General features: G+C 54.1%; 7 protein-coding genes across 7 annotated transcripts; 5 read left to right on the forward strand and 2 right to left on the reverse strand.

The window, feature by feature from the left end:
* Positions 1-171: 171 nt before the first annotated feature.
* On the forward strand, positions 172-1942 carry G647_07164 (uncharacterized protein; the record flags this gene model as incomplete). The annotated part of the gene is made up of 2 exons (XM_008731481.1): positions 172-438; positions 500-1942. The coding sequence occupies 2 exons, from the start codon at positions 172-174 to the stop codon at positions 1940-1942; spliced, it is 1710 nt and encodes a 569-aa protein (XP_008729703.1).
* A 942-nt stretch (positions 1943-2884) lies between these two features.
* Positions 2885-3504, forward strand: G647_07165 (uncharacterized protein; the record flags this gene model as incomplete). The annotated part of the gene is made up of 2 exons (XM_008731482.1): positions 2885-2938; positions 3130-3504. The coding sequence occupies 2 exons, from the start codon at positions 2885-2887 to the stop codon at positions 3502-3504; spliced, it is 429 nt and encodes a 142-aa protein (XP_008729704.1).
* Positions 3505-3971: 467 nt separating this feature from the next.
* Positions 3972-8629, reverse strand: G647_07166 (uncharacterized protein; the record flags this gene model as incomplete). The annotated part of the gene is made up of 5 exons (XM_008731483.1): positions 3972-4962; positions 5057-5187; positions 5272-5613; positions 5667-8565; positions 8616-8629. The coding sequence occupies 5 exons, from the start codon at positions 8627-8629 to the stop codon at positions 3972-3974; spliced, it is 4377 nt and encodes a 1458-aa protein (XP_008729705.1).
* A 779-nt stretch (positions 8630-9408) lies between these two features.
* G647_07167 (uncharacterized protein) lies at positions 9409-10993 on the forward strand (the record flags this gene model as incomplete). Its single annotated transcript, XM_008731484.1, has 3 exons — positions 9409-9838; positions 9889-9976; positions 10033-10993. The coding sequence occupies 3 exons, from the start codon at positions 9409-9411 to the stop codon at positions 10991-10993; spliced, it is 1479 nt and encodes a 492-aa protein (XP_008729706.1).
* Positions 10994-12187: 1194 nt separating this feature from the next.
* G647_07168 (uncharacterized protein) lies at positions 12188-14346 on the forward strand (the record flags this gene model as incomplete). The annotated part of the gene is made up of 2 exons (XM_008731485.1): positions 12188-13640; positions 13751-14346. The coding sequence occupies 2 exons, from the start codon at positions 12188-12190 to the stop codon at positions 14344-14346; spliced, it is 2049 nt and encodes a 682-aa protein (XP_008729707.1).
* Positions 14347-15250: 904 nt separating this feature from the next.
* G647_07169 (uncharacterized protein) lies at positions 15251-17197 on the reverse strand (the record flags this gene model as incomplete). The annotated part of the gene is made up of 1 exon (XM_008731486.1): positions 15251-17197. The coding sequence occupies one exon, from the start codon at positions 17195-17197 to the stop codon at positions 15251-15253; it is 1947 nt and encodes a 648-aa protein (XP_008729708.1).
* Positions 17198-19049: 1852 nt separating this feature from the next.
* G647_07170 (uncharacterized protein) lies at positions 19050-20204 on the forward strand (the record flags this gene model as incomplete). Its single annotated transcript, XM_008731487.1, has 2 exons — positions 19050-19248; positions 19300-20204. The coding sequence occupies 2 exons, from the start codon at positions 19050-19052 to the stop codon at positions 20202-20204; spliced, it is 1104 nt and encodes a 367-aa protein (XP_008729709.1).
* Between the last annotated feature and the right edge of the window lie 302 nt (positions 20205-20506).

Here is a 20506-nt window from a genome sequence, read left to right on the forward strand (position 1 = left end):
CGTCTATCAGGTATCACAGCCCTATGTCGAGGTATGCCTTGAGGACCCTGATTCTGAAAGAGACCTGATAAAGTCCCAGTCCCAGTCCGGTCGTGGGATCTCTCTCCAGCATCTTCTCGTCCGAAGTTCTTTTTGGCGCACTGACTGCCGCCCGTCATTTAGAGCTGAACGATGGCTTCTCTGCGCCACCGAGCCTCGAGGCTCAGCAAGAAGCTCGAAGTCCCGGTCGACGAGAACCTGGATGGAGCAAGACCCACAGCATGGAACAACCGGGATCTTGCACCATTGCCGCCGTCCAGGCGTACTTGGACAGTGTGGGGATTCCTGGGATTCTGGGCTGTCATCCAATTGAACACGGTTGGATGGCAGACCGCCAGTTCGCTGCTGTCCCTAGGTTTGAGCGTCTGGGAAGCCATGATCGTGACGATCATCGCCAAGGTCAGTTCTACGCCTGGTTCCCTGCATTTTCTCGAAATACAGGCTGATTCATCTCTTCCAGTTCTGCATTGCCGCCGTGGCGATCAGTAATGGCTGGTGGGGTGCCTTGTGGCATGTCGGCTTCTCTGTGGGCAATCGTGCTGTCTGGGGTCTCAGAGGTTCATACCTGGCTTTGGCTCAGAGAATCATGCTGTGCCTGGTATGGTATGCCGTGCAAGCTTGGATCGGCGGCCAGATGACGGGCGTGATGCTGTACGCCATCTTTTCTGGGTACAAGCACATCCCCAATACGTTCCCCGAGAGCGCACACATGACCACGCAGCAATTCGTCGGCTTCATTGTCTTCCTCTGCTTCCAGTTTCCTTGCCTCCTGATCCCTCCCGAGAGGACAGCGATCCTGTTTCGGTGGGCGAACATCATCGTGGCCATCACCATGGCGTCGGTCACGATCTGGGCGCTCTCTACAGCACACGGTGCCGGGCCTCTGCTCACCGCCAACAGCACGCTGACCACGACCAGCGAGAGAGCGTGGGCTATTATCCGCGGCATCACCACCGTCATCGGCGCAGTGGCCGTGTCCCTGACAAACCAGAGCGACTTCAACCGTTTCGCAAAAACACCGGGTGCGCAGGTTCCCGGCCAGATTTACTCCACGGTCGTCATGGGTGCGCTTGTCACTCTCATGGGCACGTTAAGCACCTCTGCCGCACAGAAGATCTATGGCGAAGTGATCTGGTCTCCTGCGGAACTGGCGATCCGCTGGATGCAGGATGGCTATACGGCCAAATCCCGTGCAGGAGCCTTCTTCGCCGGACTGGGGTTCTTCATCTCCCAGCTCAGCATCAACACCGTCGACAACGCTTGGCCAGGCGGATTTGACCTGGCCGCACTGTTTCCGCGGTGGATCAACATCCGTCGTGGTGCCATCATCACGTTCGTGCTCGGTATCGCGATCAACCCGTGGCAGCTGGCTGACACCGCCAACACCTTCATCAATGTGCTCGACGGGTATAGCGTCTTCCTGGGTCCCATGACGGGCATGATGGTCTGCGACTTCTGGGTCGTCCGCGCCAGGAAGCTGAAGCTCTCCGACTTGTACATCCCGAACAAGTCGTCCATCTACTGGTACAGCTATGGCTTCAACTGGCGGGCGTATGTCTCGTGGCTTATCGGCATGGCGCCCGCGTTACCTGGCTTCATCAACGCGGTCAACCCGTCAATCAAAGTCCCCAAAGGCGCACAGGAGATCTTCTACCTCGCATATATTGAGGGCTTTGCCTTGGCGTTTGTCGTCCACTATGTGTTGAATCGGTTGTTCCCTGTGCCGGGGCTGGGAGAGATTGACGAAGAGGACATATTTGCCACGTTCACTGCGGACGAGGCGCGCAAGTTGGGTGTGTTGCCTCATCCACGGCTGCTAGAGGGGATAGAGGTGCATGAAGGAGAAGTCTCACCGTCAGAGGATGTCACCGAGACAAAGGTTGTCGTTGTCGGGGAGAAGTAGGCGATGAAACCGGGACTCGAAGCAGCAGAGTTGATCGCCCACAGTACCTTGATAGAAGCAGCCACATAGGTCTCCGTGCTCTCTGGCTCGGCTGGCTGCCCTGCTTCAGCTGTTGCAAATCCAAGGAAAGACGACAAGCGCCATTGTTGTCCGCTCTCTTGCCCTCAGTTTGTAAGCTCCACTGTGCATCGCAGGGAAATTCCGCCGTTACACCAGTTCCAGCGACTGTACGGAGTAGTGAGATAAAACTCATGACCGACAACCCTGATCTGACGATTGTTAGAAGGACAAGCTAGGTACCCGAGCCTCGACAGGTAGAATGCGATTGCCAGGTATCGCACCTCGTCCTCATCCTCATCCTCGTATTCGCACAGCACAAACGTAATGCCAATGGCCGCCAGGCGCTGTTGCCTGGACTTAACGTTAGGTGCATCAGGGCGATCAAGCTTGGTCCAGAAACGTGATTAGCGGAGAACGTGATTTCGCGGTAACTTCGCGTCACCTCACCGCACTCTTGCTTCTGACACGGAAACATCCGTATTCCATACGGACGTAGTCGAAGCCATCAACCTACAGGCGTGCATGGGTGTATGTGTAAATGTTGCAATCGACGTTCAAGCTTCAAAGGAAGCCTGGGGCAGCCTAATTGCTTGGCTACAGATTAGCACCGATAAGCCGTTCAAGCTGCCTCGATCGCAAGTCGGGCGGAAAGTATAAAGAGCAGTGAAAGAAGTCAACTGTCCTCGTCGTAGAGCAGAGCTCGCAAAAGACCAACTGGAATGATTTCTCTGCATTGAAAACACAGACACAATCAATACTACATCACATCGCTCTATCAAACCTCGTCACGAAGCTGTACAACTTGCACAACTGCACAACTGCACGGAGTGAAGTGACGCTCACAGCTCCAACCACCTCACATCCACAAACTCCTCCTTCAACATGCCCAAATTCATCGTTCTCGTCCATGCGTCCAAAGAATCCGAAGCCGGCGAGGTACGTAAAGTCTCTCTCACTCTCTCTCGCAGCCAGCACAGAACACCTGGAGTATTATCCATGGCCGACCCAGCCCATTTACTTCCTGCTTCCCGCCTCTTACTCTCCTCTCTACTTCCAACATCCCACAATCCGCATTCTACTCCCACACTCACACCCGCACTCATACTCACACACATTCCCCCGTCTAGCTCCCCACGACACAAGAGCTCGCCGAGATGAACGCCTTCAACAAACCGGCCGTCGAAGCCGGCATCATCCTCAACGCCGACGGCTTCCTCGCCTCGTCCACGGGCGCGCGCCTCACTTTCAACGACAAGGGGTCCGAACCGACAGTCACGCACGGGCCGTTTGCCCTCGACAACCTGATCGCCGGGTACTGGCTCGTCCAGCTGGGGTCCCTGGACGAGGTGGTCGAGTGGGCCAAGAAGATCCCCTTTAACAAGGGCGGCAAGGTGGAGATCCGTCGCGTCGCGGGGCCCGAGGACTTTGGGGACGCCATGACGCCGGAGATCAAGGAGCAGGAGGACGAGATGAGGAAGATTGTCGAGGAGAGGAAGAAGTGAGTAAGCAAGCAAGCAAGTACACAGTGCACACGACGTCGTACGCAAGTACGCTGGCTGTGGGGATTCATTGGTTGGGAAACGTTGTTGTATAGTACAGTACCTAGCAGCAGCAGCAGCAGCAGCACCAGCAGGAAAAGCCTCCGAGTAGGACCGGTCATCTTTCTGTGCCTGGTTCCAGGGTCTGAGATCGGCTTGTACTTACTCGGCAAGCTGCTCCGAACTGTGTATGTCCTTGCGTCTTCAAGTCCTCATGTCCCTAAACTCCTGAGCTCGGAACGTGTGAAATGGTGCTCAACGCGGAGTGCCTACCCTTCCCCATTTACACACATACCCATAATGTACATAGGAGGGGATTACCTACCCACGTCGACCATCTAAGGCCTCTGCGTCGATATCCAAGACGCTTCCAAAGAGTCCGCCAATCGACCAGCCGTCATCTCTCCCAGACATCCAGTTCAAGGTGGTGTTTAAGGTGGTGTTTCCGTTGCTGCCGCTTCCACCTCTTTGTCAGTCGACGATTTAGCAGCAGTGCCCTTCTCTCCTTGAGGTACAGCAGGAGCATACAGCACAAGGTCCAAGCTCCCTCGCTCCTCAGGTTCGTCCTTCACGGCGTCAATTGGTTCATGCTTGCTCCCGACCTCGGCATCAGCTTGTACCTGGGTGTCCGGCTCCGCTGATTCGGGGACCAACCCGACAGCTCGCTTGAAAACCAGTTCAGCTCTGTCGATGATTTCAATCACGGCCCTCGGCATCATGCGCTGATCGCGGGGGAGCATCTCGTGGCGCTTGCCCTGGTCTTGTCCAACTACCACGTCGGTATAGTCTCTCTCAATGGCCGTAAGCACGGCGTCCACCTTGCCGAGGAGGATCGACTTCACCTCTTTGAGCATCTGGTCAAGAAGTTCGCGGACGTGTTCCACGGCGTCATTGAACATGGTCAACTTCTCCTGCTCAACATGGCGGTCCATGTAGCCCTTCATTCTGGCAAATTGGCCAGGTCCGGTCTCTGTGGTGCATGTATAATAGACGGGTAGCATGTGCTCCCGAACCCGCGGCTCGAATTCGCGGTTGATGTTTCGCTGCCGCTCTGACATCACGTTGCGTGCTTCGTTGATTGCATCTTTCAGCGTCTCCTTATACACGGCGATCTGGTGCTTGAGCATCTGAAAGGAGGCGATCGAAGCTCCGTTACGGATGGCGCGCCGCTCAACTTCGTCGTGAAAAGTTGTCAAGATCTGGCCGGCGTTCGCTGGTAGTGAGTTGAGGATGCCAGGCAGTCTGCGCGCAAAGACTGACTCCCACGGCCCAGCCAGATGACGAATGACGGGTTCGGTCAGCTGCTCGTTGAAATTGTTGGAGGCCCGAGCATTGTTGAACACTCCGTCGCGCCGCACTACAGCCTTGTAGGTTGCCCAATAGAGGCCTCCCGCCATCAAACTTTCGCGATTGACAGGGGACCTGTGATGTTGTTAGCAGAAAATACCAGAATCGCAGTCAACTGAAGAATGGGCGCATTCTAAGGAGTCATGAACAGGATCTGGCAACTACTCACCCCCACTTCTGAACAGTGTTGTTCGCTTCGGATTGAGCGGCTCCAGTGGCGGCCGGATAGGCGTCATACACCTTGTCTTGTAGCTCTTCCTCAATTCCATCCACGATGGCCGTCACGGCTTTCTCAAGGGCCTGTCGCAAAGTTAGAATAGGAAAGGTGTAGGACATGGTAATCAGGAAAGCCGATGGGACAACGGACAGAATGGGGTTACTCACAGAATCGAGCTTGTCAAGTCTCTCCTTGAGAATTTGAGCTTCCCTCTTGACCTGGCCTTCCGTGAGGCTCCTGCCCGTACCTTCATTCGACGCCCAAAGACGGAGTGAATTCAAGAGCTGAAACATGCCAGTTAGAAACTTGCGGCATACCGTCATGCGACTCGCCGCTGTCAACTGAATACAGTGAGCTTGGAGTGCCGGCATCTCGGTTCCGTCGATGTGTGTGAAGCCCTGCGGAGTCTTGTCTTTCTGCAGCCGGCCTCTCAACTTCTGGTAGGCTCGAGAAGACACGCAGAAGACTGGCAAGTTGCGCGCGACCTCGTCGTAATTACGACGGTCAATCTGAAATTGTCAGCAGGAAGTACGGCCAGGAACTATGATGGGTTGAGACTTACCTCCGGGTCAAAATTGGCAGCGTCCTCCTCCTCTGCAATCTCCTGGTCAAGTTCGCGGATTCCTGCGGCGTAGTCCTGTCGGATCGCCGCCCGCGAGTACTCATTGCGGCCTGAAATACACTTGGCGGAAAGCGTACCATCGATGTGCTCTGACTCCTTCTCGATGTCCTTTATCTGGTCTTCTAGCTTCTGGAGCTCTTGACCGATCCGGTTCTTCTCGCGGCGGCCTTCCTTGCGAGTGCCACGAAGGTCTGCAATCTTCATTGCAATCTCATCTTCTTGAAGAGCCTCGCCGGCATCCTCGCCTGTGCCGGAAGATCCGTCATCGGATCCTGCGTCGCTGCTTGAACTATCTCCATCGTCGATGAAGTCATCATCCGAGTCCGGTTCCTGGTAGTTGGGTCTCTTTTTCTTTTTCGTCGGCCCACAATCATCCTCGCGCTTGCGCTTCTGTGACTTTGGTGTCGGTCTGAATACAGTTTTGCCATCATTGAAGTCCTGCTGCAGGGCCTCCCAAAGTTCGAGGTCTTCCTCGGCCGCTTCCATGGCAGCGGTAATGTCGAGCTTGGTCTCTTTGAGATCCTTGATCTGTCTCTGCAGATGGTCCTTCCTCTTTCGCAACTCTTCCGACTTCTCCCACATCGGTGTAAGTTCTTCGTCGAGCCCTAATGAGTCCTGTGCCTCGGTAATCGAAATGTCGTCGGTCTTGCTACAAATAAACGTAACTGAGTCGAAGCCGCCGTCCATTTTCAGTTGGCGCTTGAAGGTGTCACCCAGGAGGGTCTTTGCAGACTTGTCATCAACTGCTCGTGTGATTGGTGCCACGATCCAAAGACCAGTACATTGTTTCATGTAGCCTTGTGCTACGGCTGCGCGAGCCTGATTGCTGTCGTGGACACCGGGGAGATCGACGATGACCGCACCAGTAGCCAGGGCGGGAGCTTTGACATACAGTCTCACCACTCGAATCAATGGCCAGAATTCCATCTCGCGAGGCTTGCTGTCCTTCTTGCTCACTTTTTCCTTCATTCCATGCGTCTTTTCTTTGCTGTCAACATAGCGTTGCAACTTCTTGTAGAACATCGTCGGGTCATCGGATTGGATCTCACGCGTAGCGCCCAGGCATGCAACGTTGTCATGCTCCATTAGTCTGTCAATCGTGATGTTTTCCATATCGTCTCTGGTCATCCTCGGGTAGACTGCCTTGATCTGTGCATATGCAATTCCGCTTTCCGAGTCTTCGTTAGTGCATTCGCGAGAAACCTGGCCCGAGTTATCGAGAAGATCCTGGAACAGGATCCTCAGCATCTTGTGCCAATCGTCGCGAGAGATAAACTCGACCTCGGCTCTGTAAGGCGCACCTTCCTCATAATTGTAGCTGATCTCAGTGACGACGGCGGTACATGCTCGCATACAATTTGTGGGCACCAGACGTTCCTCATCGAGCATGGCATTGATAACCGAGCTCTTTCCAGCCCCAGTCGCACCGACCACGCCAATCACAGTCTTCGACCGCATGGCCTGCTTCTGGACAATCTCGATGGCTTGAAGCCATTGGGTCGCGTCTTGACTCGGCTGTTCTTGCAGGGCCCGCTGCATGTTGCCGAGCAACACCACTCCTTCCCGGACACTCTTTTCAAGCTGCTCGGGGGTGCGGCCGTCAAAAAGTTCAGCCATGCTAAGCCGAGTTGAAGCAGCAGTAGAGGGGCGGGGCACATCTTCAAGCTCGACGTGAAAGTCTATTTCAGTGGCTGGGCCGTCAAATTGAGGGATCTTGTTTTCGTCATGTCGTGGGCTTGGAGAAGACTTTTGCTCTGACTTAATGCCTGTGGTAGGAGTGCTCGCTTGATTTGGTTGAACTTGACTGGATGAGCACTGAGGCTGGCTAATAGCACCTCTCTTTACTGCGGCAGAAACGTGGCTCCGCGAGTCGGCCACCCATTTCTTCCTTGCATTCGGTTTCATCGTCGTCCATAGAGCCAGCGAATCTTCAATCTGTCTGTTCCGGGTTTCGAAATCGCCGTCACGGTGACCACCGATTGCAAGTTCGGTGGCGTAGAATTCCGAACAATAAAAGGACCAGAATCCCCAGTGCTCCGCATATCGATCCTCAGGCGAAGTGAAGCCCAAAGTGGCTGCGATTTTCCCTGCTCTTTCGATGAAGTAAGACTTCTGGCCTTGATCCAATCCCAGCCACTCCTCTTTGATCGCCTCATCAGTGGCGGAAGGCTCGTCCGTGTCTGGCAATGAGGTAGAGTCCAAACTGGAAGGGATTCTTGAGATCTCCAGGCGCTCGAACAGAAAATCTTCCCACGCAATTTGTTCAGTGGGAGCGAGAGTGTCCGGCATCGAAAGTGCATGTGGCGAGGCACGATGGCTAGGAGGAGGACAGGCAGGTTCAGGCTTAGACGGTCTGCGTACATTCCGTACCTGAGGCTGCTCAAGTGGGCGCGGCTGGGACTCTTTGGTGTGGGCTTCATTGTTGAACTTGCTCGACGTCTGCGCCTTGACTAATGAACGATTAACGCCATCTGCAATCTCACTCAAAGGCGCGCGTGCGGCCGTCAAGTGTTTGCGTTTATTGAGGTCCTTCACTGAAACAGCTTCGAGAGCGACGAAGTCATTCGGATAACGGTTCCCAAGCGCAAAGATCTTGGTTCCTTCCTCAAGGACCTGGAAGTTGTGCCTCAAGACGAAATCTCCAGCTTCTGGACACTCTCTTCTGTAAGCATTAACCAAAGAAGAGACATCCTTCTCTCGCGGACATTTGATCCACAGGGCGTCTGGCTGATCAAATGGGCCATCAGGCGACTTGTCGTAGTGGAGTATGGCGACAAACACGACGCCGGGCTTCAGCTCATCCTGTGGCCTAAGCGCGCGCAACGTCTCGAAAAACTCACTGGTAATGTTAGCGTGGAACAAGAATATCGGACCGCCAAACCTTCTTACGATGGGGTCACCATCGCAGCACAGAACCGTTGCAGGAGCTCAATGAGCCGCCTGCAATTCCTAACGGCTGTACAGGTAGGTTTGTCAACTTCAACTGGTATTGGCCAGCGCAGGATGGAAAGGTTGTTCGGTGGGACACAAGCAGTCCATTGGAGGAGACGCGTTGAAGCAACCAACCGCGTCTTTGTGGTTGCTCTACGTCATGGCACGTAGCATGGCGCGTTGCTGCCCAAACCTCCCAAACTCGCCAAGTGCTGGCTGAGACCCGGGTCCTAACCGTAAATGGGTTTCGTCCCACAAACTCCACATCGGAATGACATCTACGAGTTACTTGTGTACGAATACGCCGTACGAGCGATCATAATTCAAGCGAGCAATTCCGCGAGTTTCATCCTGTTGAAGGATATGCAGGATACGCTTCCATATTCGGCCAGAGCGTCCCGACACCGCGGCGGTCCGGCATCTCTTCTCGGTATCCGGCTGTGTCTGTTGCGGTTGATCTTCGGGTTGTGAGATCATCCTCACCATGGTGTGTTTTGAATGGTCTCTGATGCCACTTTTACCGCAACTTCGAGGGCGCTGAGCATCACATGAGAAACTCGAACGGCTGGGTTGCCTTATTGGCACTGCAACCTGGTATTTCCGGCCTTCTGACGGTGAGCTTGGCCGCTGCCCAGCACCCATGGACAGAGTTCATAGTTCTCATAAATGAGGATCAAGGTCACGATTTTCATTCTGCCAACTCGCTCTTGACTTTCACCACGTTTTCGTTTTGGGTATAGGAAGTTCCAACATGCGGATCAACAATTCTTCTTCGGGCGGCAGCTCTACGGTTGTTCTTGAGATGCCATCAAGGTCCCAGCAGCCAAATAACTCAGAGAAGGACGTGCCCGTGTATGAAGATGTCTCAGCCGGAGCCCTACCCTCTCCAACGACTGCCACGCCTCAATTGCAGAAATGGAACTCACCTCGCATCAACTTGTGGCGGTGTCTAGCGACCTTCTACTCCTTCATCATCCTCGGCGCCAATGACGCCGCATATGGAGCCTTGATCCCTTACCTCGAAACATACTACCATGTCAATTACACAGTCATCAGTCTCGTATTTCTGTCGCCCATAGTCGGCTACACAATGTCGGCATTATTGAACAATCAGATTCATACTGTGTACGGGCAAAGAGGGGTTGCGATTTTGATGAGCGTGTCGCATGTTTGCGCTTACAGTAAGTTTGTTGGCTTCGAAAATGCGGGCATCAGCTGACCTTCCTCGTAGCTGCCATCTCTGTTCACCCTCCTTATCCTGTCCTGGTGATAGTCTTCATCCTCGCCGGGTTCGGCAATGGCTTAGGCGACAGCGGGTGGTACGTTCAGAACTCCCACCTCCGCTTCTGCAAACCAGGGCTGAACTGCGTGACAGGAATGCTTGGATTGGTGATATGGCCAATGCGAACGAAGTTCTTGGTTTCCTGCATGGCTTCTACGGACTCGGTGCGGCTCTGTCGCCTTTAATAGCAACCACTCTAGTGACGAAAGCGGACTGGCATTGGTACGAATTTTATTACCTCATGGTCGGCGCAGCAGTGCTCGAGGTTATTCTCCTTGTCGGCACCTTTTGGAAAGCGGACGCTCAAGCCTATCACGCTGAACACCCTCGAACTGCTGACACCGACTCCTCGGGCTCGAGCACTCCCACCGGTATTGAAGCGACCAGCAACGGCGAAGGAGCGGCAAAGAAACAAGGCCTCCTTGGCAAACTGTCTCCGTTGCGAAAGAGAGGAAAGGGCAAGAGCAAGACAGCCGAAGCGGTCAAGAACAAAGTGACTATTCTCGCCTCGGTATTCTTACTTATCTATGTTGGGATTGAGGTTAGTATTGGTGGCTGGATTGTGACTTTTATGCTCCGTGTCAGGAAGGGGAAACCTTTTGCTTCTGGTCTCACATCCATGGGATTCTGGCTCGGGATCACTGTTGGTCGACTGGTCCTTGGCTTCGTCACAGCTCGACTCTTCAAGAGCGAGAAACACGCCGTGGCCACCTATCTTGTTTGCAGCGTGGCGTTGCAATTGCTGTTCTGGCTCATACCGAATTTCGTGGTCAGTGCAGTGATGGTTGGGCTCCTGGGATTCTTCCTGGCACCACTATTTCCTGCCGCGGTTGTGGCACTCACAAAGCTGCTTCCGAAGCGGCTGCACGTCGCCGCTGTGGGGTTTGCAGCCGCTTTTGGTGCGAGTGGTGCCTGCGTTCTACCGTTTGCTGTCGGTGCTATCGCCAATGCGGCGGGAGTCAAGGTGTTACAGCCCATCATACTGGCAGCACTAGTGCTCTGTTTGGGTGTATGGCTGTTGATTCCGACGCTGCCAAAACAGAGGATGGCATAATTAATCCTGGAGAGTGGGTGACGACCTTGCCGGCGATGATGGATCAAGCCGTTGGACGATGCCACATCGGCTCGATCGAATCGTATTGTTCGATTTGGTTGAAGCAAGGCTGAACAGAGCTCGACATGCTTCCGGATCGCACTGGTCTAGCGCGATTGGTCGGCACCGATACTTCTGCTTGAGCGGCTATCTTGCCAGACACCTGCAAACCAGCAGTTCCTGCACGAGGATGGAAAACGTGATAGGAGGATATATCTAAGTATATATGCTCGTCTCCAGGGGAATACCCTATATACTATCTGGTCATGTGGGGCGGGTCTTTGCAAGGGTGACTGCAGATCTCCCAAGCAAGGATCTCATGCAAGTCATCGCGTGGCAATGACGGTGTTTTCTGGCACAAATGGAATACGAGGTGAGCGTACGAGCTATTCTAACACGAGTTTCACGACAAAGAGATACGAGTACGGCGGTAGAGGCTCAGCTATTCTTGACGGCTATGGCGATGTGACCCAACCCTAACTGGAAAAGGGGGCTTCTAGGGGGCAAATGAAACAAGTGGAGGCGAGGTTCCATGCGAAGGGCAGTGGACGACTAAACCGCAGCGGGGCAGAATGGAGCAAGGGACCCAAGAGACTCATCGATTGGGGCTTCGCTAGATTGAAACCTGGCGAATTTGTGGGTGCCATTCTATTACCACAGTACCCCCCCTTGTTCAGCACGCTCAGCTCCTTTTTTTAACGACATCCCTTCACGCCATCTTCTGCCATCATTCTAGCCCTGGCGACCGGCAAGCAACGACCATGATTACGAGCGCGCATCCTTCTTTACCTGCCAGATAGATTAGATCTGCTGTTTCTTGGATTACTTGCACGAAGAGTACCTCGCAGCCCTGTCGCGTCTGGAACGCGCGTTTCCGCCACAGGACAGGCTGTCTTGATTTGTGGCTGGTGCCTCAGCAACTCCTTCGACATCAACTCCTTTCGCCAGGACCGACAGCATTCTCGAATCAACCGCTCTGAACCTCGGCCGATGCGGTCGCCCGGAGCTATGTTCACTCCAAGGCATGCGCCGTTGAAGGAGGGTCGCTCTCTCCCCGGGTTACCATATGCTGGACCGCCACGGCGGAATCTCCGATCACGACAAGGAGCACTCGCGATACTTTTATTAATATGCATACCTATAATATACCTTTTCATGTCGAGCGCTCCTACTTCGTCAATACAACCCCAGATAGTACCTCCTGGTGAAAACAATAAGGGCGCGATACCAATTTCCGATCCTCTGTTCCACGCACCCCAAAATGAGGCTCCCAATCAATGGCAACAAACACAACCACCGCAGCAACCCCAGCGACTCTCGCCGAATCTAGCCTCCAACGAGCACAACGAAGGACGGTTTGAAGCCGCTCCGGCAGAAGCACCAACCCAGCGGACCGACCCCGCCGGTCAAAATCTGGATTCAGCGCCTCAAAGGCCAAGAGGCCCTTCGAAAGCTGATTTGGAAGACGAGCCCTCTATCGCATCAATTGACGACGACACGGCTGCACAATCCAAACCTTACTCCAACAACGCCAAAGGTTCCGGTCTCTCCGGCTCTCCCCGATTCCTGTCCAACCCGAGTTCATTCTCTGAGCGCCCCAAATTCGAAAAGGCGCTCGCTCGTGTCATCAGCTTGCTCCCGGGCGAAATGGAAGGCAGGGACTTACTCCGCCCCGTGGAAGGCACCGGCAAGGAGAAACTCCGCGAAATGGGCCTCCGCGTCCGGGAGTACAAGAAATTCTTCGAAGCCTGGGAGAACTTGCACCTCACATTCGACGAAGAGGGTGGCAGCTACGTGCGCGACGACGTGATCCAGTACCTGAGACATCACCAGCATCAGCCCGCGGACGACGAGTTCGGCGAGACATCCCTCGCACAGACGATCCACTCGTACGAAGCATACCGGTACTTCCTGGTCAAGTTCGGCCAGCTGCTCTTCCCCTGGACGGCCCCCTATTTCCCGGACCACATGACTCTGCATTCGCACTTTAAAAAGGGTGGCCGCGGCATCGTGCTCACGGCAGGCGACGACCAAGCACCCTTTCTGCTCACCATCATCCCCACGTTCCGCAATCTCGGCTGCGACCTACCCATTGAGATCATGTACCTGGGCGACTCGGACCTGTCCGAGGACTACCGCTCCGACCTGGAGAGTCTGGACGGCGTCATCACGCGCGACATCGCGCAGATGGTCAACGACGAGGGCTGGAAACTGGCGGGCTGGGCGGCCAAGCCGTTCGCGATCCTGTACTCCAGCTTCCGCGAGGTCATCTTCATCGACGCCGACAGCCTGTTCTTCGTCAACCCGGCGACGCTGTTCGAGGACCCGGCATACCAGAAGACGGGGGCCCTGTTCTTCCGCGACCGTCTGATCATGCCGGAGAACAAGAAGCGCTGGCTGCAGCAAATCCTCCCGAAGCCCATCTCCCGGCAAGTCAAGCAGAGCCGCATGTGGACCGGGGATAGTGGGCACATGCAGGAATCCGGCGTCATCGTAGTGGACAAGTGGCGCCACTTCATTGCCCTCTTGTTCGTGACGCGGATGAACGGGCCGGACCGGGACGGAAACAAGGACGAAGGTCGCGTCGGTGTCTACGACATGGTGTACGGTATGTTTCCACCGCGTTATCTATCCCGATCCCTATCCCTATCCCTATATTATCCAATCTCCGACTCGGTCTCTATGATAGATGATGGTGCTAACAAGCTCTCAATCCAGGCGACAAAGAAACTTTCTGGCTCGGCTGGGAACTCGTCGGCGACCAAGACTACTCCTTCCACCAAGGCGACGCCGGCACCATGGGCACGGTGCAAGAACCCGAGCCCGACATGCCCAAACCGAAGCTCGTCAAGAAGAAACGCCCCGTGCTCGACGAGAATGGGCAGCCCAGACTGGACGAGTCGGGCCAGGAAATCCTCGAGGATTACGAAGTTCTCGAGGACCCCGAACCCTCTTCGCCCGAAGACGACGACGACGACGGCGACGACCGCCACAACAACCGGCCCGAGCCGTCCAATTACACGATCTGCTCCCCCCAGCTACTGCACCTCGACTTGGAGGGTAAACCGCTCTGGTTCAACGGCTGGCTGCTCGACAACAAGTTCGCGGACAAGAAGCAGAAGAAGTTCGGCAAGTTCGAGCACTATCTCATCGAGCCGCGCGACGTGCGCGACCCGGGGGCCTGGCAGTTGGAGGAGAGCAACATGTGCTGCTTGACCACGGATGCGGAGCTCAAGCGCGATTTCACGGCCCAGGAGAAAGACGTCTTGAACATGATGATCAGTCAGGCCAAGGAGGTTGGGGTTGCATCGTGATCGTGGTCATGATCGTAATCTTGGTCGTGATAGCGTTTATATCTTTGATATACGGAGTATATCTCTTTGATCTCTCTTCGGGCGGGAATCAGGCGGCATTGGATTAGATGAATGCATGTTATCTGATTTGACTGGATTGGATTGGATTGGACTGGGTTTGGATAGAAAAGTTGAGTTGAGTTCAAGGACAAGGACAGGGACAAAGCCCTTGTTCAAGCTTACTTTACCGTACGGAGTACTCTTGAAGCTTAGCGGAAGATTAGGCCGAGGCGTCACGGTGTTTTGTGTTACGGGGACTGTTTCGAAGTACACCTCTCTTGTGTTAGCATACCCATTGATGGGCGGATAGATAGGGTAGCCCTGCGCTTGGTCGCCGGTGATTCATTCAGAGGCATCTCTTGGATATTGCAGGATGAGCGCGTTATTTTCTTTCACCTGTGCAATAACACAAGCCATGCCCGGCGTTGTTGTGAATCTATAATCGTTGGGTTCTGTCTGTCCTCGAAGGCAGTCTAGTCCTTGCACAGGGCTTCGTCGTCTCGGTGCCCAATGCGATAGAGAGCGAGGTTGGGATAAATCAGACGGAAAGGAACAGAACCAGGAGCAATATACTGGCAAGAACGGATGCAAACCGCTGGAAACGGTCGTCCAGGACGCGGATGATCCCGACGGTGATAGAGGAGAGAATTGGGAGGCCGAATCTTGAGAACTAATTCGCTCCAGTTAGAAGATGGTCTGCTGCATAGTGTCAAGCACCTCCAACAACCTGACAAGGATCGGGCCCCATGGGGACAAACCTACATCTAGTCATTCAGGCTAGACTATAGCAACCAATACTCGTCTTCCCAGCACAAGCTCCTGAGACCGTCTCAACGCATTAATGGTACACGGTACACTTCCTTTTTCACGCTGCCGGGGCCCCCTCCGAAGAATGCTCAAACACTGGAACGCCATGCAATCGCACCCGATAAAGACACGTATACTCCGCGCCGTAATTCTCAGTGGCCCTCACCACGAAATTCTGCGCCGCATACGCCAATGAGTCTTGATTCACATCCAGCGGGAACGCCTGGACGTGACTCGCCTCGCCCGAGGCATCATATTCCATCCTTCCGACCAACGCGTATGTCGGGCCGATCGGGCTTCCGCCTTCGCTCTGCATTTGTCGTATATTCAGAGACTTCCACTCTCGACTATCGAGATGTCCGAAGTCAGCCCAGAGTTCAATGACTTTGGGAGTTGATCCAGGCAGGAGCGATCCCCCACTAGGGTAATTCTCCACCACGACTTCAAGCGGATAGATCATTTCTGTGACCGTGACTCCTAACCGCATCGTGTCTGCCTGGTCATGCTCCGCATCCGCACCTGGTGCAGATGACGCGCACCAACAATCACCCACGTCTTGCCACGGTGACAACGCTGTAATGGGGGGCTTGGAAACATATCCGGCGGAGAGGAAAACACGAAGCAGGACTCGTTGAATGAATGCAAGGGGCCTTTGCATCGTGGGCGAGGTAAGTCGTGGTTCAACCATTGCTCCGTTGTTCGGGGCGAGGTAGTTGATTTTAGGAATGACTGGGGAGGCCACATCGCCCAATAACGTGTTTGATCGGCCACCCAGTTTCAGGTTGGCGACGTGACTAGAGAGTTCCGAGTGTTGCCTTTTCAAAGCGTCGATGCCTTTATCCACCGCTGCATGTTGTGAGTCGACTTTGTCGTTGATCCGTTTCTCAAGATCTCGTAGCTGGTGGTTGATGCTGTTGATGGCTACGGAGAGCTTGGACAAGTCATCTCCACCGCCAAGCGTGAAGTTGAGAGGTGCACGACCTGGAGTTCGAGCACAAGTCCCACAATACCTCTGTAGCATTTGGCCCGGCAGAGAAGTGGCAAGTGGGTTGCACACGTAGTTATTGTACATGTAACAGAATGAGTAGCTGGCAGCCCCGATGAGAAGCAGCGTGAAGAGCAGGGTGGTCATGATCGATATCAAAGGTGATTTCGGGAGGTTTCGGATGGACTCGCCAACAGCTGTCAAGAGTCGTTGCAACCAAGACCATGTTGAGGATGCAAATTGAGACGAAGCGTGGCGTCCGCGCTGAGCTCTCTCTTTGAGTGCTCTCGATATCTTCCCTAAGAAGGGCTCTTGCGGTTGTCGTATTGTGATATTCGGTTTCCGTAGACCACGCTCGTAGTTGTAGCTATGGTCGAACATGCCGCTCGGAAAGCTAGAGGGGTCTGTTCCTTTGTCGGAGGCATCATCAGGAGTGCTCCGAGCAGGACTGGCATCTTCCTGCTCCTCTACCTGCTCGTCCTCTTGATCTTCTTCTGCTATACCGTTCAGCTGCGGAGGGCCGTCGACCGAGCTAGCCCAGGCAGCAACACGTTGGCTTCGGGACTGTTCGGGTTCGTCACTTGCGACTGAGCCCTCCTGGGATCGCTCCCGTGATGCTCTCCGACGAGCCCGTTCCTCCCGAGCGTCTTTCTGGAGATTCGCACGAGTTTCCTCCATATGATGCTGAAGATGTTGCTCGGCCTGGTCCACCCCAGCATCGATGGTTTCCGCCATTTGTAGGAGATTCATACGGCTTCGAGCTATGAGCTGAGTCGGCAGGACAGGGGCCTTGCTTGATCCATAGGTGTAGGACTGTTGAATTTGCACCTCGGGAAGTCTAGGATTATTGACATCGCCATTGGATATACTCGGTTGCTGTGATGCGCCCCGGGTGGACCTTCGCGGGATGGCATCCTCTGGCTCCAAGGCGCTGCTTGCGCGAGTTGGTCGCTTCGCTGGCGTTGCGCCGCGGACTGGAGTGGCGCTTGAAGCTCGTGCGGTAGATCGACGGGGCGCCATACTGTTGCTCGGCTTTGACGCCAGCGCATCAAGAAGCTTTTAGATGAGACTCGGTGATCTAGAGGGCCAAACAGCAATATCCAAAAGCGGCTCCAGATTGGTCATTGAGGAATGAGGTTTTGGCGAGGTCACGAGGAGAAGCAGTTGCCGAGCTGCTGCTCCATCGGCAAATACGGGAATAGAAAGTTCCCAGCAGGGCGGTCGAGTGATTAACTTAAGAGCACAGCTTGTAAAGGTGAGTCCGAGCCTTCCAAAGTTGCGCCAAAGATGTGGCTGTTTCTTCGGTTGTGCTCGAGTCCGCGTGAGCAGTGAGGGTTCTGTGAGAGTGTAAGACTCGGTGGGAAGAGGCTGAAGAATCAGCGGGCTACCGCTGCTCGAATTGGGGTGAATAGTCGTGGGAGATTCAAGAGTCACTCGATATTGACGCCAGTGGAAGATATAAGCAATACAATACAGTATTGAATTGGGTGGTGTGGGAATCGATTGTGAAATCGGCCTCTGTTGTGCCTTTGTTTGGGGCGCGTCGAAAGTCACGGCGCTTCCGACATTCCAGAAAAAGGCTGATTATGTCAGCCTTCTTCGGCTAAGTTACCGATCAGTGATCCACCAATCAACCAGATCCAGAACACCGGGTGAGCCACACGTGACCACTCGTGACCACTCAATCACCCGTCTCTCCTACCTATTGACAAGGCGGCTCAGTGGCAATACAACAGAGTCAAGGCTTGCGAAGGTCGAGATATTACGGCCACATCACTCATTGTTCCCTACATATATCAACCAGCCTCTTCAGACTCCTCCTGCACATTATGCTCCGACAGCTCTCGGTTGACGTACAGTTCCTCGTCTGAGTTGACTCTACTTGCGATTGTGCTGCTGGCGGAGACTCCCCATCTTCCACGCTGCCGACCTGAATCCGTGAATCAGACAGAAGATGCCGCATTTGGAGTGAAGTGTGCGACATCTTGCATGCTCATTGTTTAAGCCTTTGAGATTGGTATGGCTTTTGTTCTCATGGAAACAGTTGCTCAATTCTGCAAGTCCCTGTAAGTTGTATTTGTAGAGCTTGCTTTGGCTCGCCATTGCTGGCAACCTGTGGTCAGCGGACAGATAATTACCGTTGCCGGTAACCTCGAAGAATGTTGAGCCATATCTAAAATAAAGGCAGCTCCCGCGGCAATTTCGTAATGGACGGTTGCCCACATACACAGTATCTTCGCTGCTGAGTACCCGGTCCTGCATATGATTGAAAGGGTATTCCGGTGCATGTGTAGACGCTTCATATCCTTCTAAAAATATGCGCTCAGCGATGAGATAATGATGGATTTGCAGGATTGATGGCAGATCGAATTGGGACATTTCTGGCATCGCTTCGGTGGTCAATTAATATTCACAAATTCGTATCCCTGGAAGCAGGAGGATGTCTGCATCCAGATACTGTGATATGCCGGCGCTTCTACGGACTCGTTTGCAAGGAAAACTTCAGTATTTCATCAGAAGAGAGGTCATTCATACAGCCCAGTGCGTATTTGTGTATGGGCCATGGCGGACAGAGATGCCTGAGCTGCACCTGAAGTATAGTGACTCAATTGCCTGACCCAAACCACGAGTGATTCCAGGAGCAGCTGTTCACGCGGCTACACGCAGGGCAACTCAGCCGAGCGTCTCAGGTTGACGTCATCGTTGATTGCGCCAGACGCGCTTTGGTTCGGCACGTCCCCGCAGGATCGCAATTCAGGCATCGATTTGTCGCACGTCGCCCGACTGTCACCTGTCTCTACGAGTACGAGTAGAATATCTGACATTCTTCTATTCAACCTGAAAATCTCTGCAACCTAGTCCAGCAATCACCATGGCGCCCACCCCGGGGACCGCATTGAGTGCAGAGTCCATACTCGATTACATGGTCAAGAGCCTCCGGACTCGACCATCGGACGCTGAACAGACCGCCCTCATCAAGGATCCATATGCGGCCATCGCGCTCTTCTCACATGCTTGTATGCTTGCTGTCGGCTTCCGGTTAATTGGCCTAGGAGAAGATCACAAGATAGGTAAGACCACTGGCGCATTTTCTGGGCTATTAGCATGCTCACATCCAGTAGAGGCGCAATCGGACCCTCAAGACACTCAGCCGTTACCTGCAGAATGGGACCAGTCTTCCTCCTACGCCTTTCGCTACGCGCACTCGCAATCTTCGATGGAATATCTTGTCAAAGTTAACAGACTTGGAAATAAAGCAGTTATACTTGGGGTTGGCTTGGGTGACGACAAGACGGCCTCGTTAGAGGTCAAAGCCAACGACTACATCTCCGAGGGATCAGTAAAGGAGACATCGAGCACCTCAGCGAAGCTCTCTGCACTACAAGACGTCTTTATCTCAAAAGGCCGAATCGCAGATCTGGCGTCACTGTTCAAGCTGAACATTATTCAGAGATTGGCGCCTGGCATTCACAAGGCGGGCTACGAAGACTCAGCATCAAGTGCGGAGCAGCCACGACAACGCGATGAAACTCGCCCACCTGAACGTGATCCTTTGCGAGATGATCATCCTCCCCTCGCGCGCCCGTATCCCTTTGACGACCCCTTAGCCGTACCTCGACGACCCCATCCTTCAGGCGATTTCCCGCCACCTGGTTTTGAAGATGAGTATGAGCTCAACAGACCGCCTAGAGGCATGCTACCTGGGCAACAACCATTCGGCAACATCGGGGAAAGAGATCTGTATCCGCCTGGACTGGGTCCTCACGACCCTCTGCGAATCGGGCCTGGAGGGGGTGGATTCCAGGGCGGTGGTGGGATGCACCCAACCTTTGACGACCCTCTGTTTGGTGGTCAAGGAGGACATAGGCCATACGATCCTCGAGCTCCTCCAGGTGCGCGTTATGATCCTATCGGGCCTGGAGATGGGCCACCAAATCTTCGAGGAGGACCACGCTTCCCGGGGGGCGGTGGCGGCGGGTTTGGAGGCAATCCATTTGGAGGATTCGGAAGTGGCGACTTCATCTAACGTGTGTCCTACAAGAGTGAGGGCAAGGCGATGCCGCAAATGAATAAATGAGGAATGAAAAAAAGTAGACGGCCTGACTCAAAGGCTTGCGTTGAAAGGCGAAAAGACGCCTGTAGAGGCTTGATACGATCTTTCTATCTCCTACGCCCTCCCTTGTCCCGACTCGTATGCATACTGGAACATATGTGGAAGAAGAGAGTAGAAGGCGCGGTGGCAGCTACAGTAAAAAGCAATCATTTGCCTCTTGGCGGGGATCTGGTCGTCCCTATTGGGCTAGCCGGTTATTAGGTACATACAGGATT

The sequence above is a fragment of the Cladophialophora carrionii genome, assembly GCF_000365165.1.
Source record: "Cladophialophora carrionii CBS 160.54 unplaced genomic scaffold supercont1.6, whole genome shotgun sequence".
Lineage (NCBI taxonomy): Eukaryota > Fungi > Ascomycota > Eurotiomycetes > Chaetothyriales > Herpotrichiellaceae > Cladophialophora > Cladophialophora carrionii.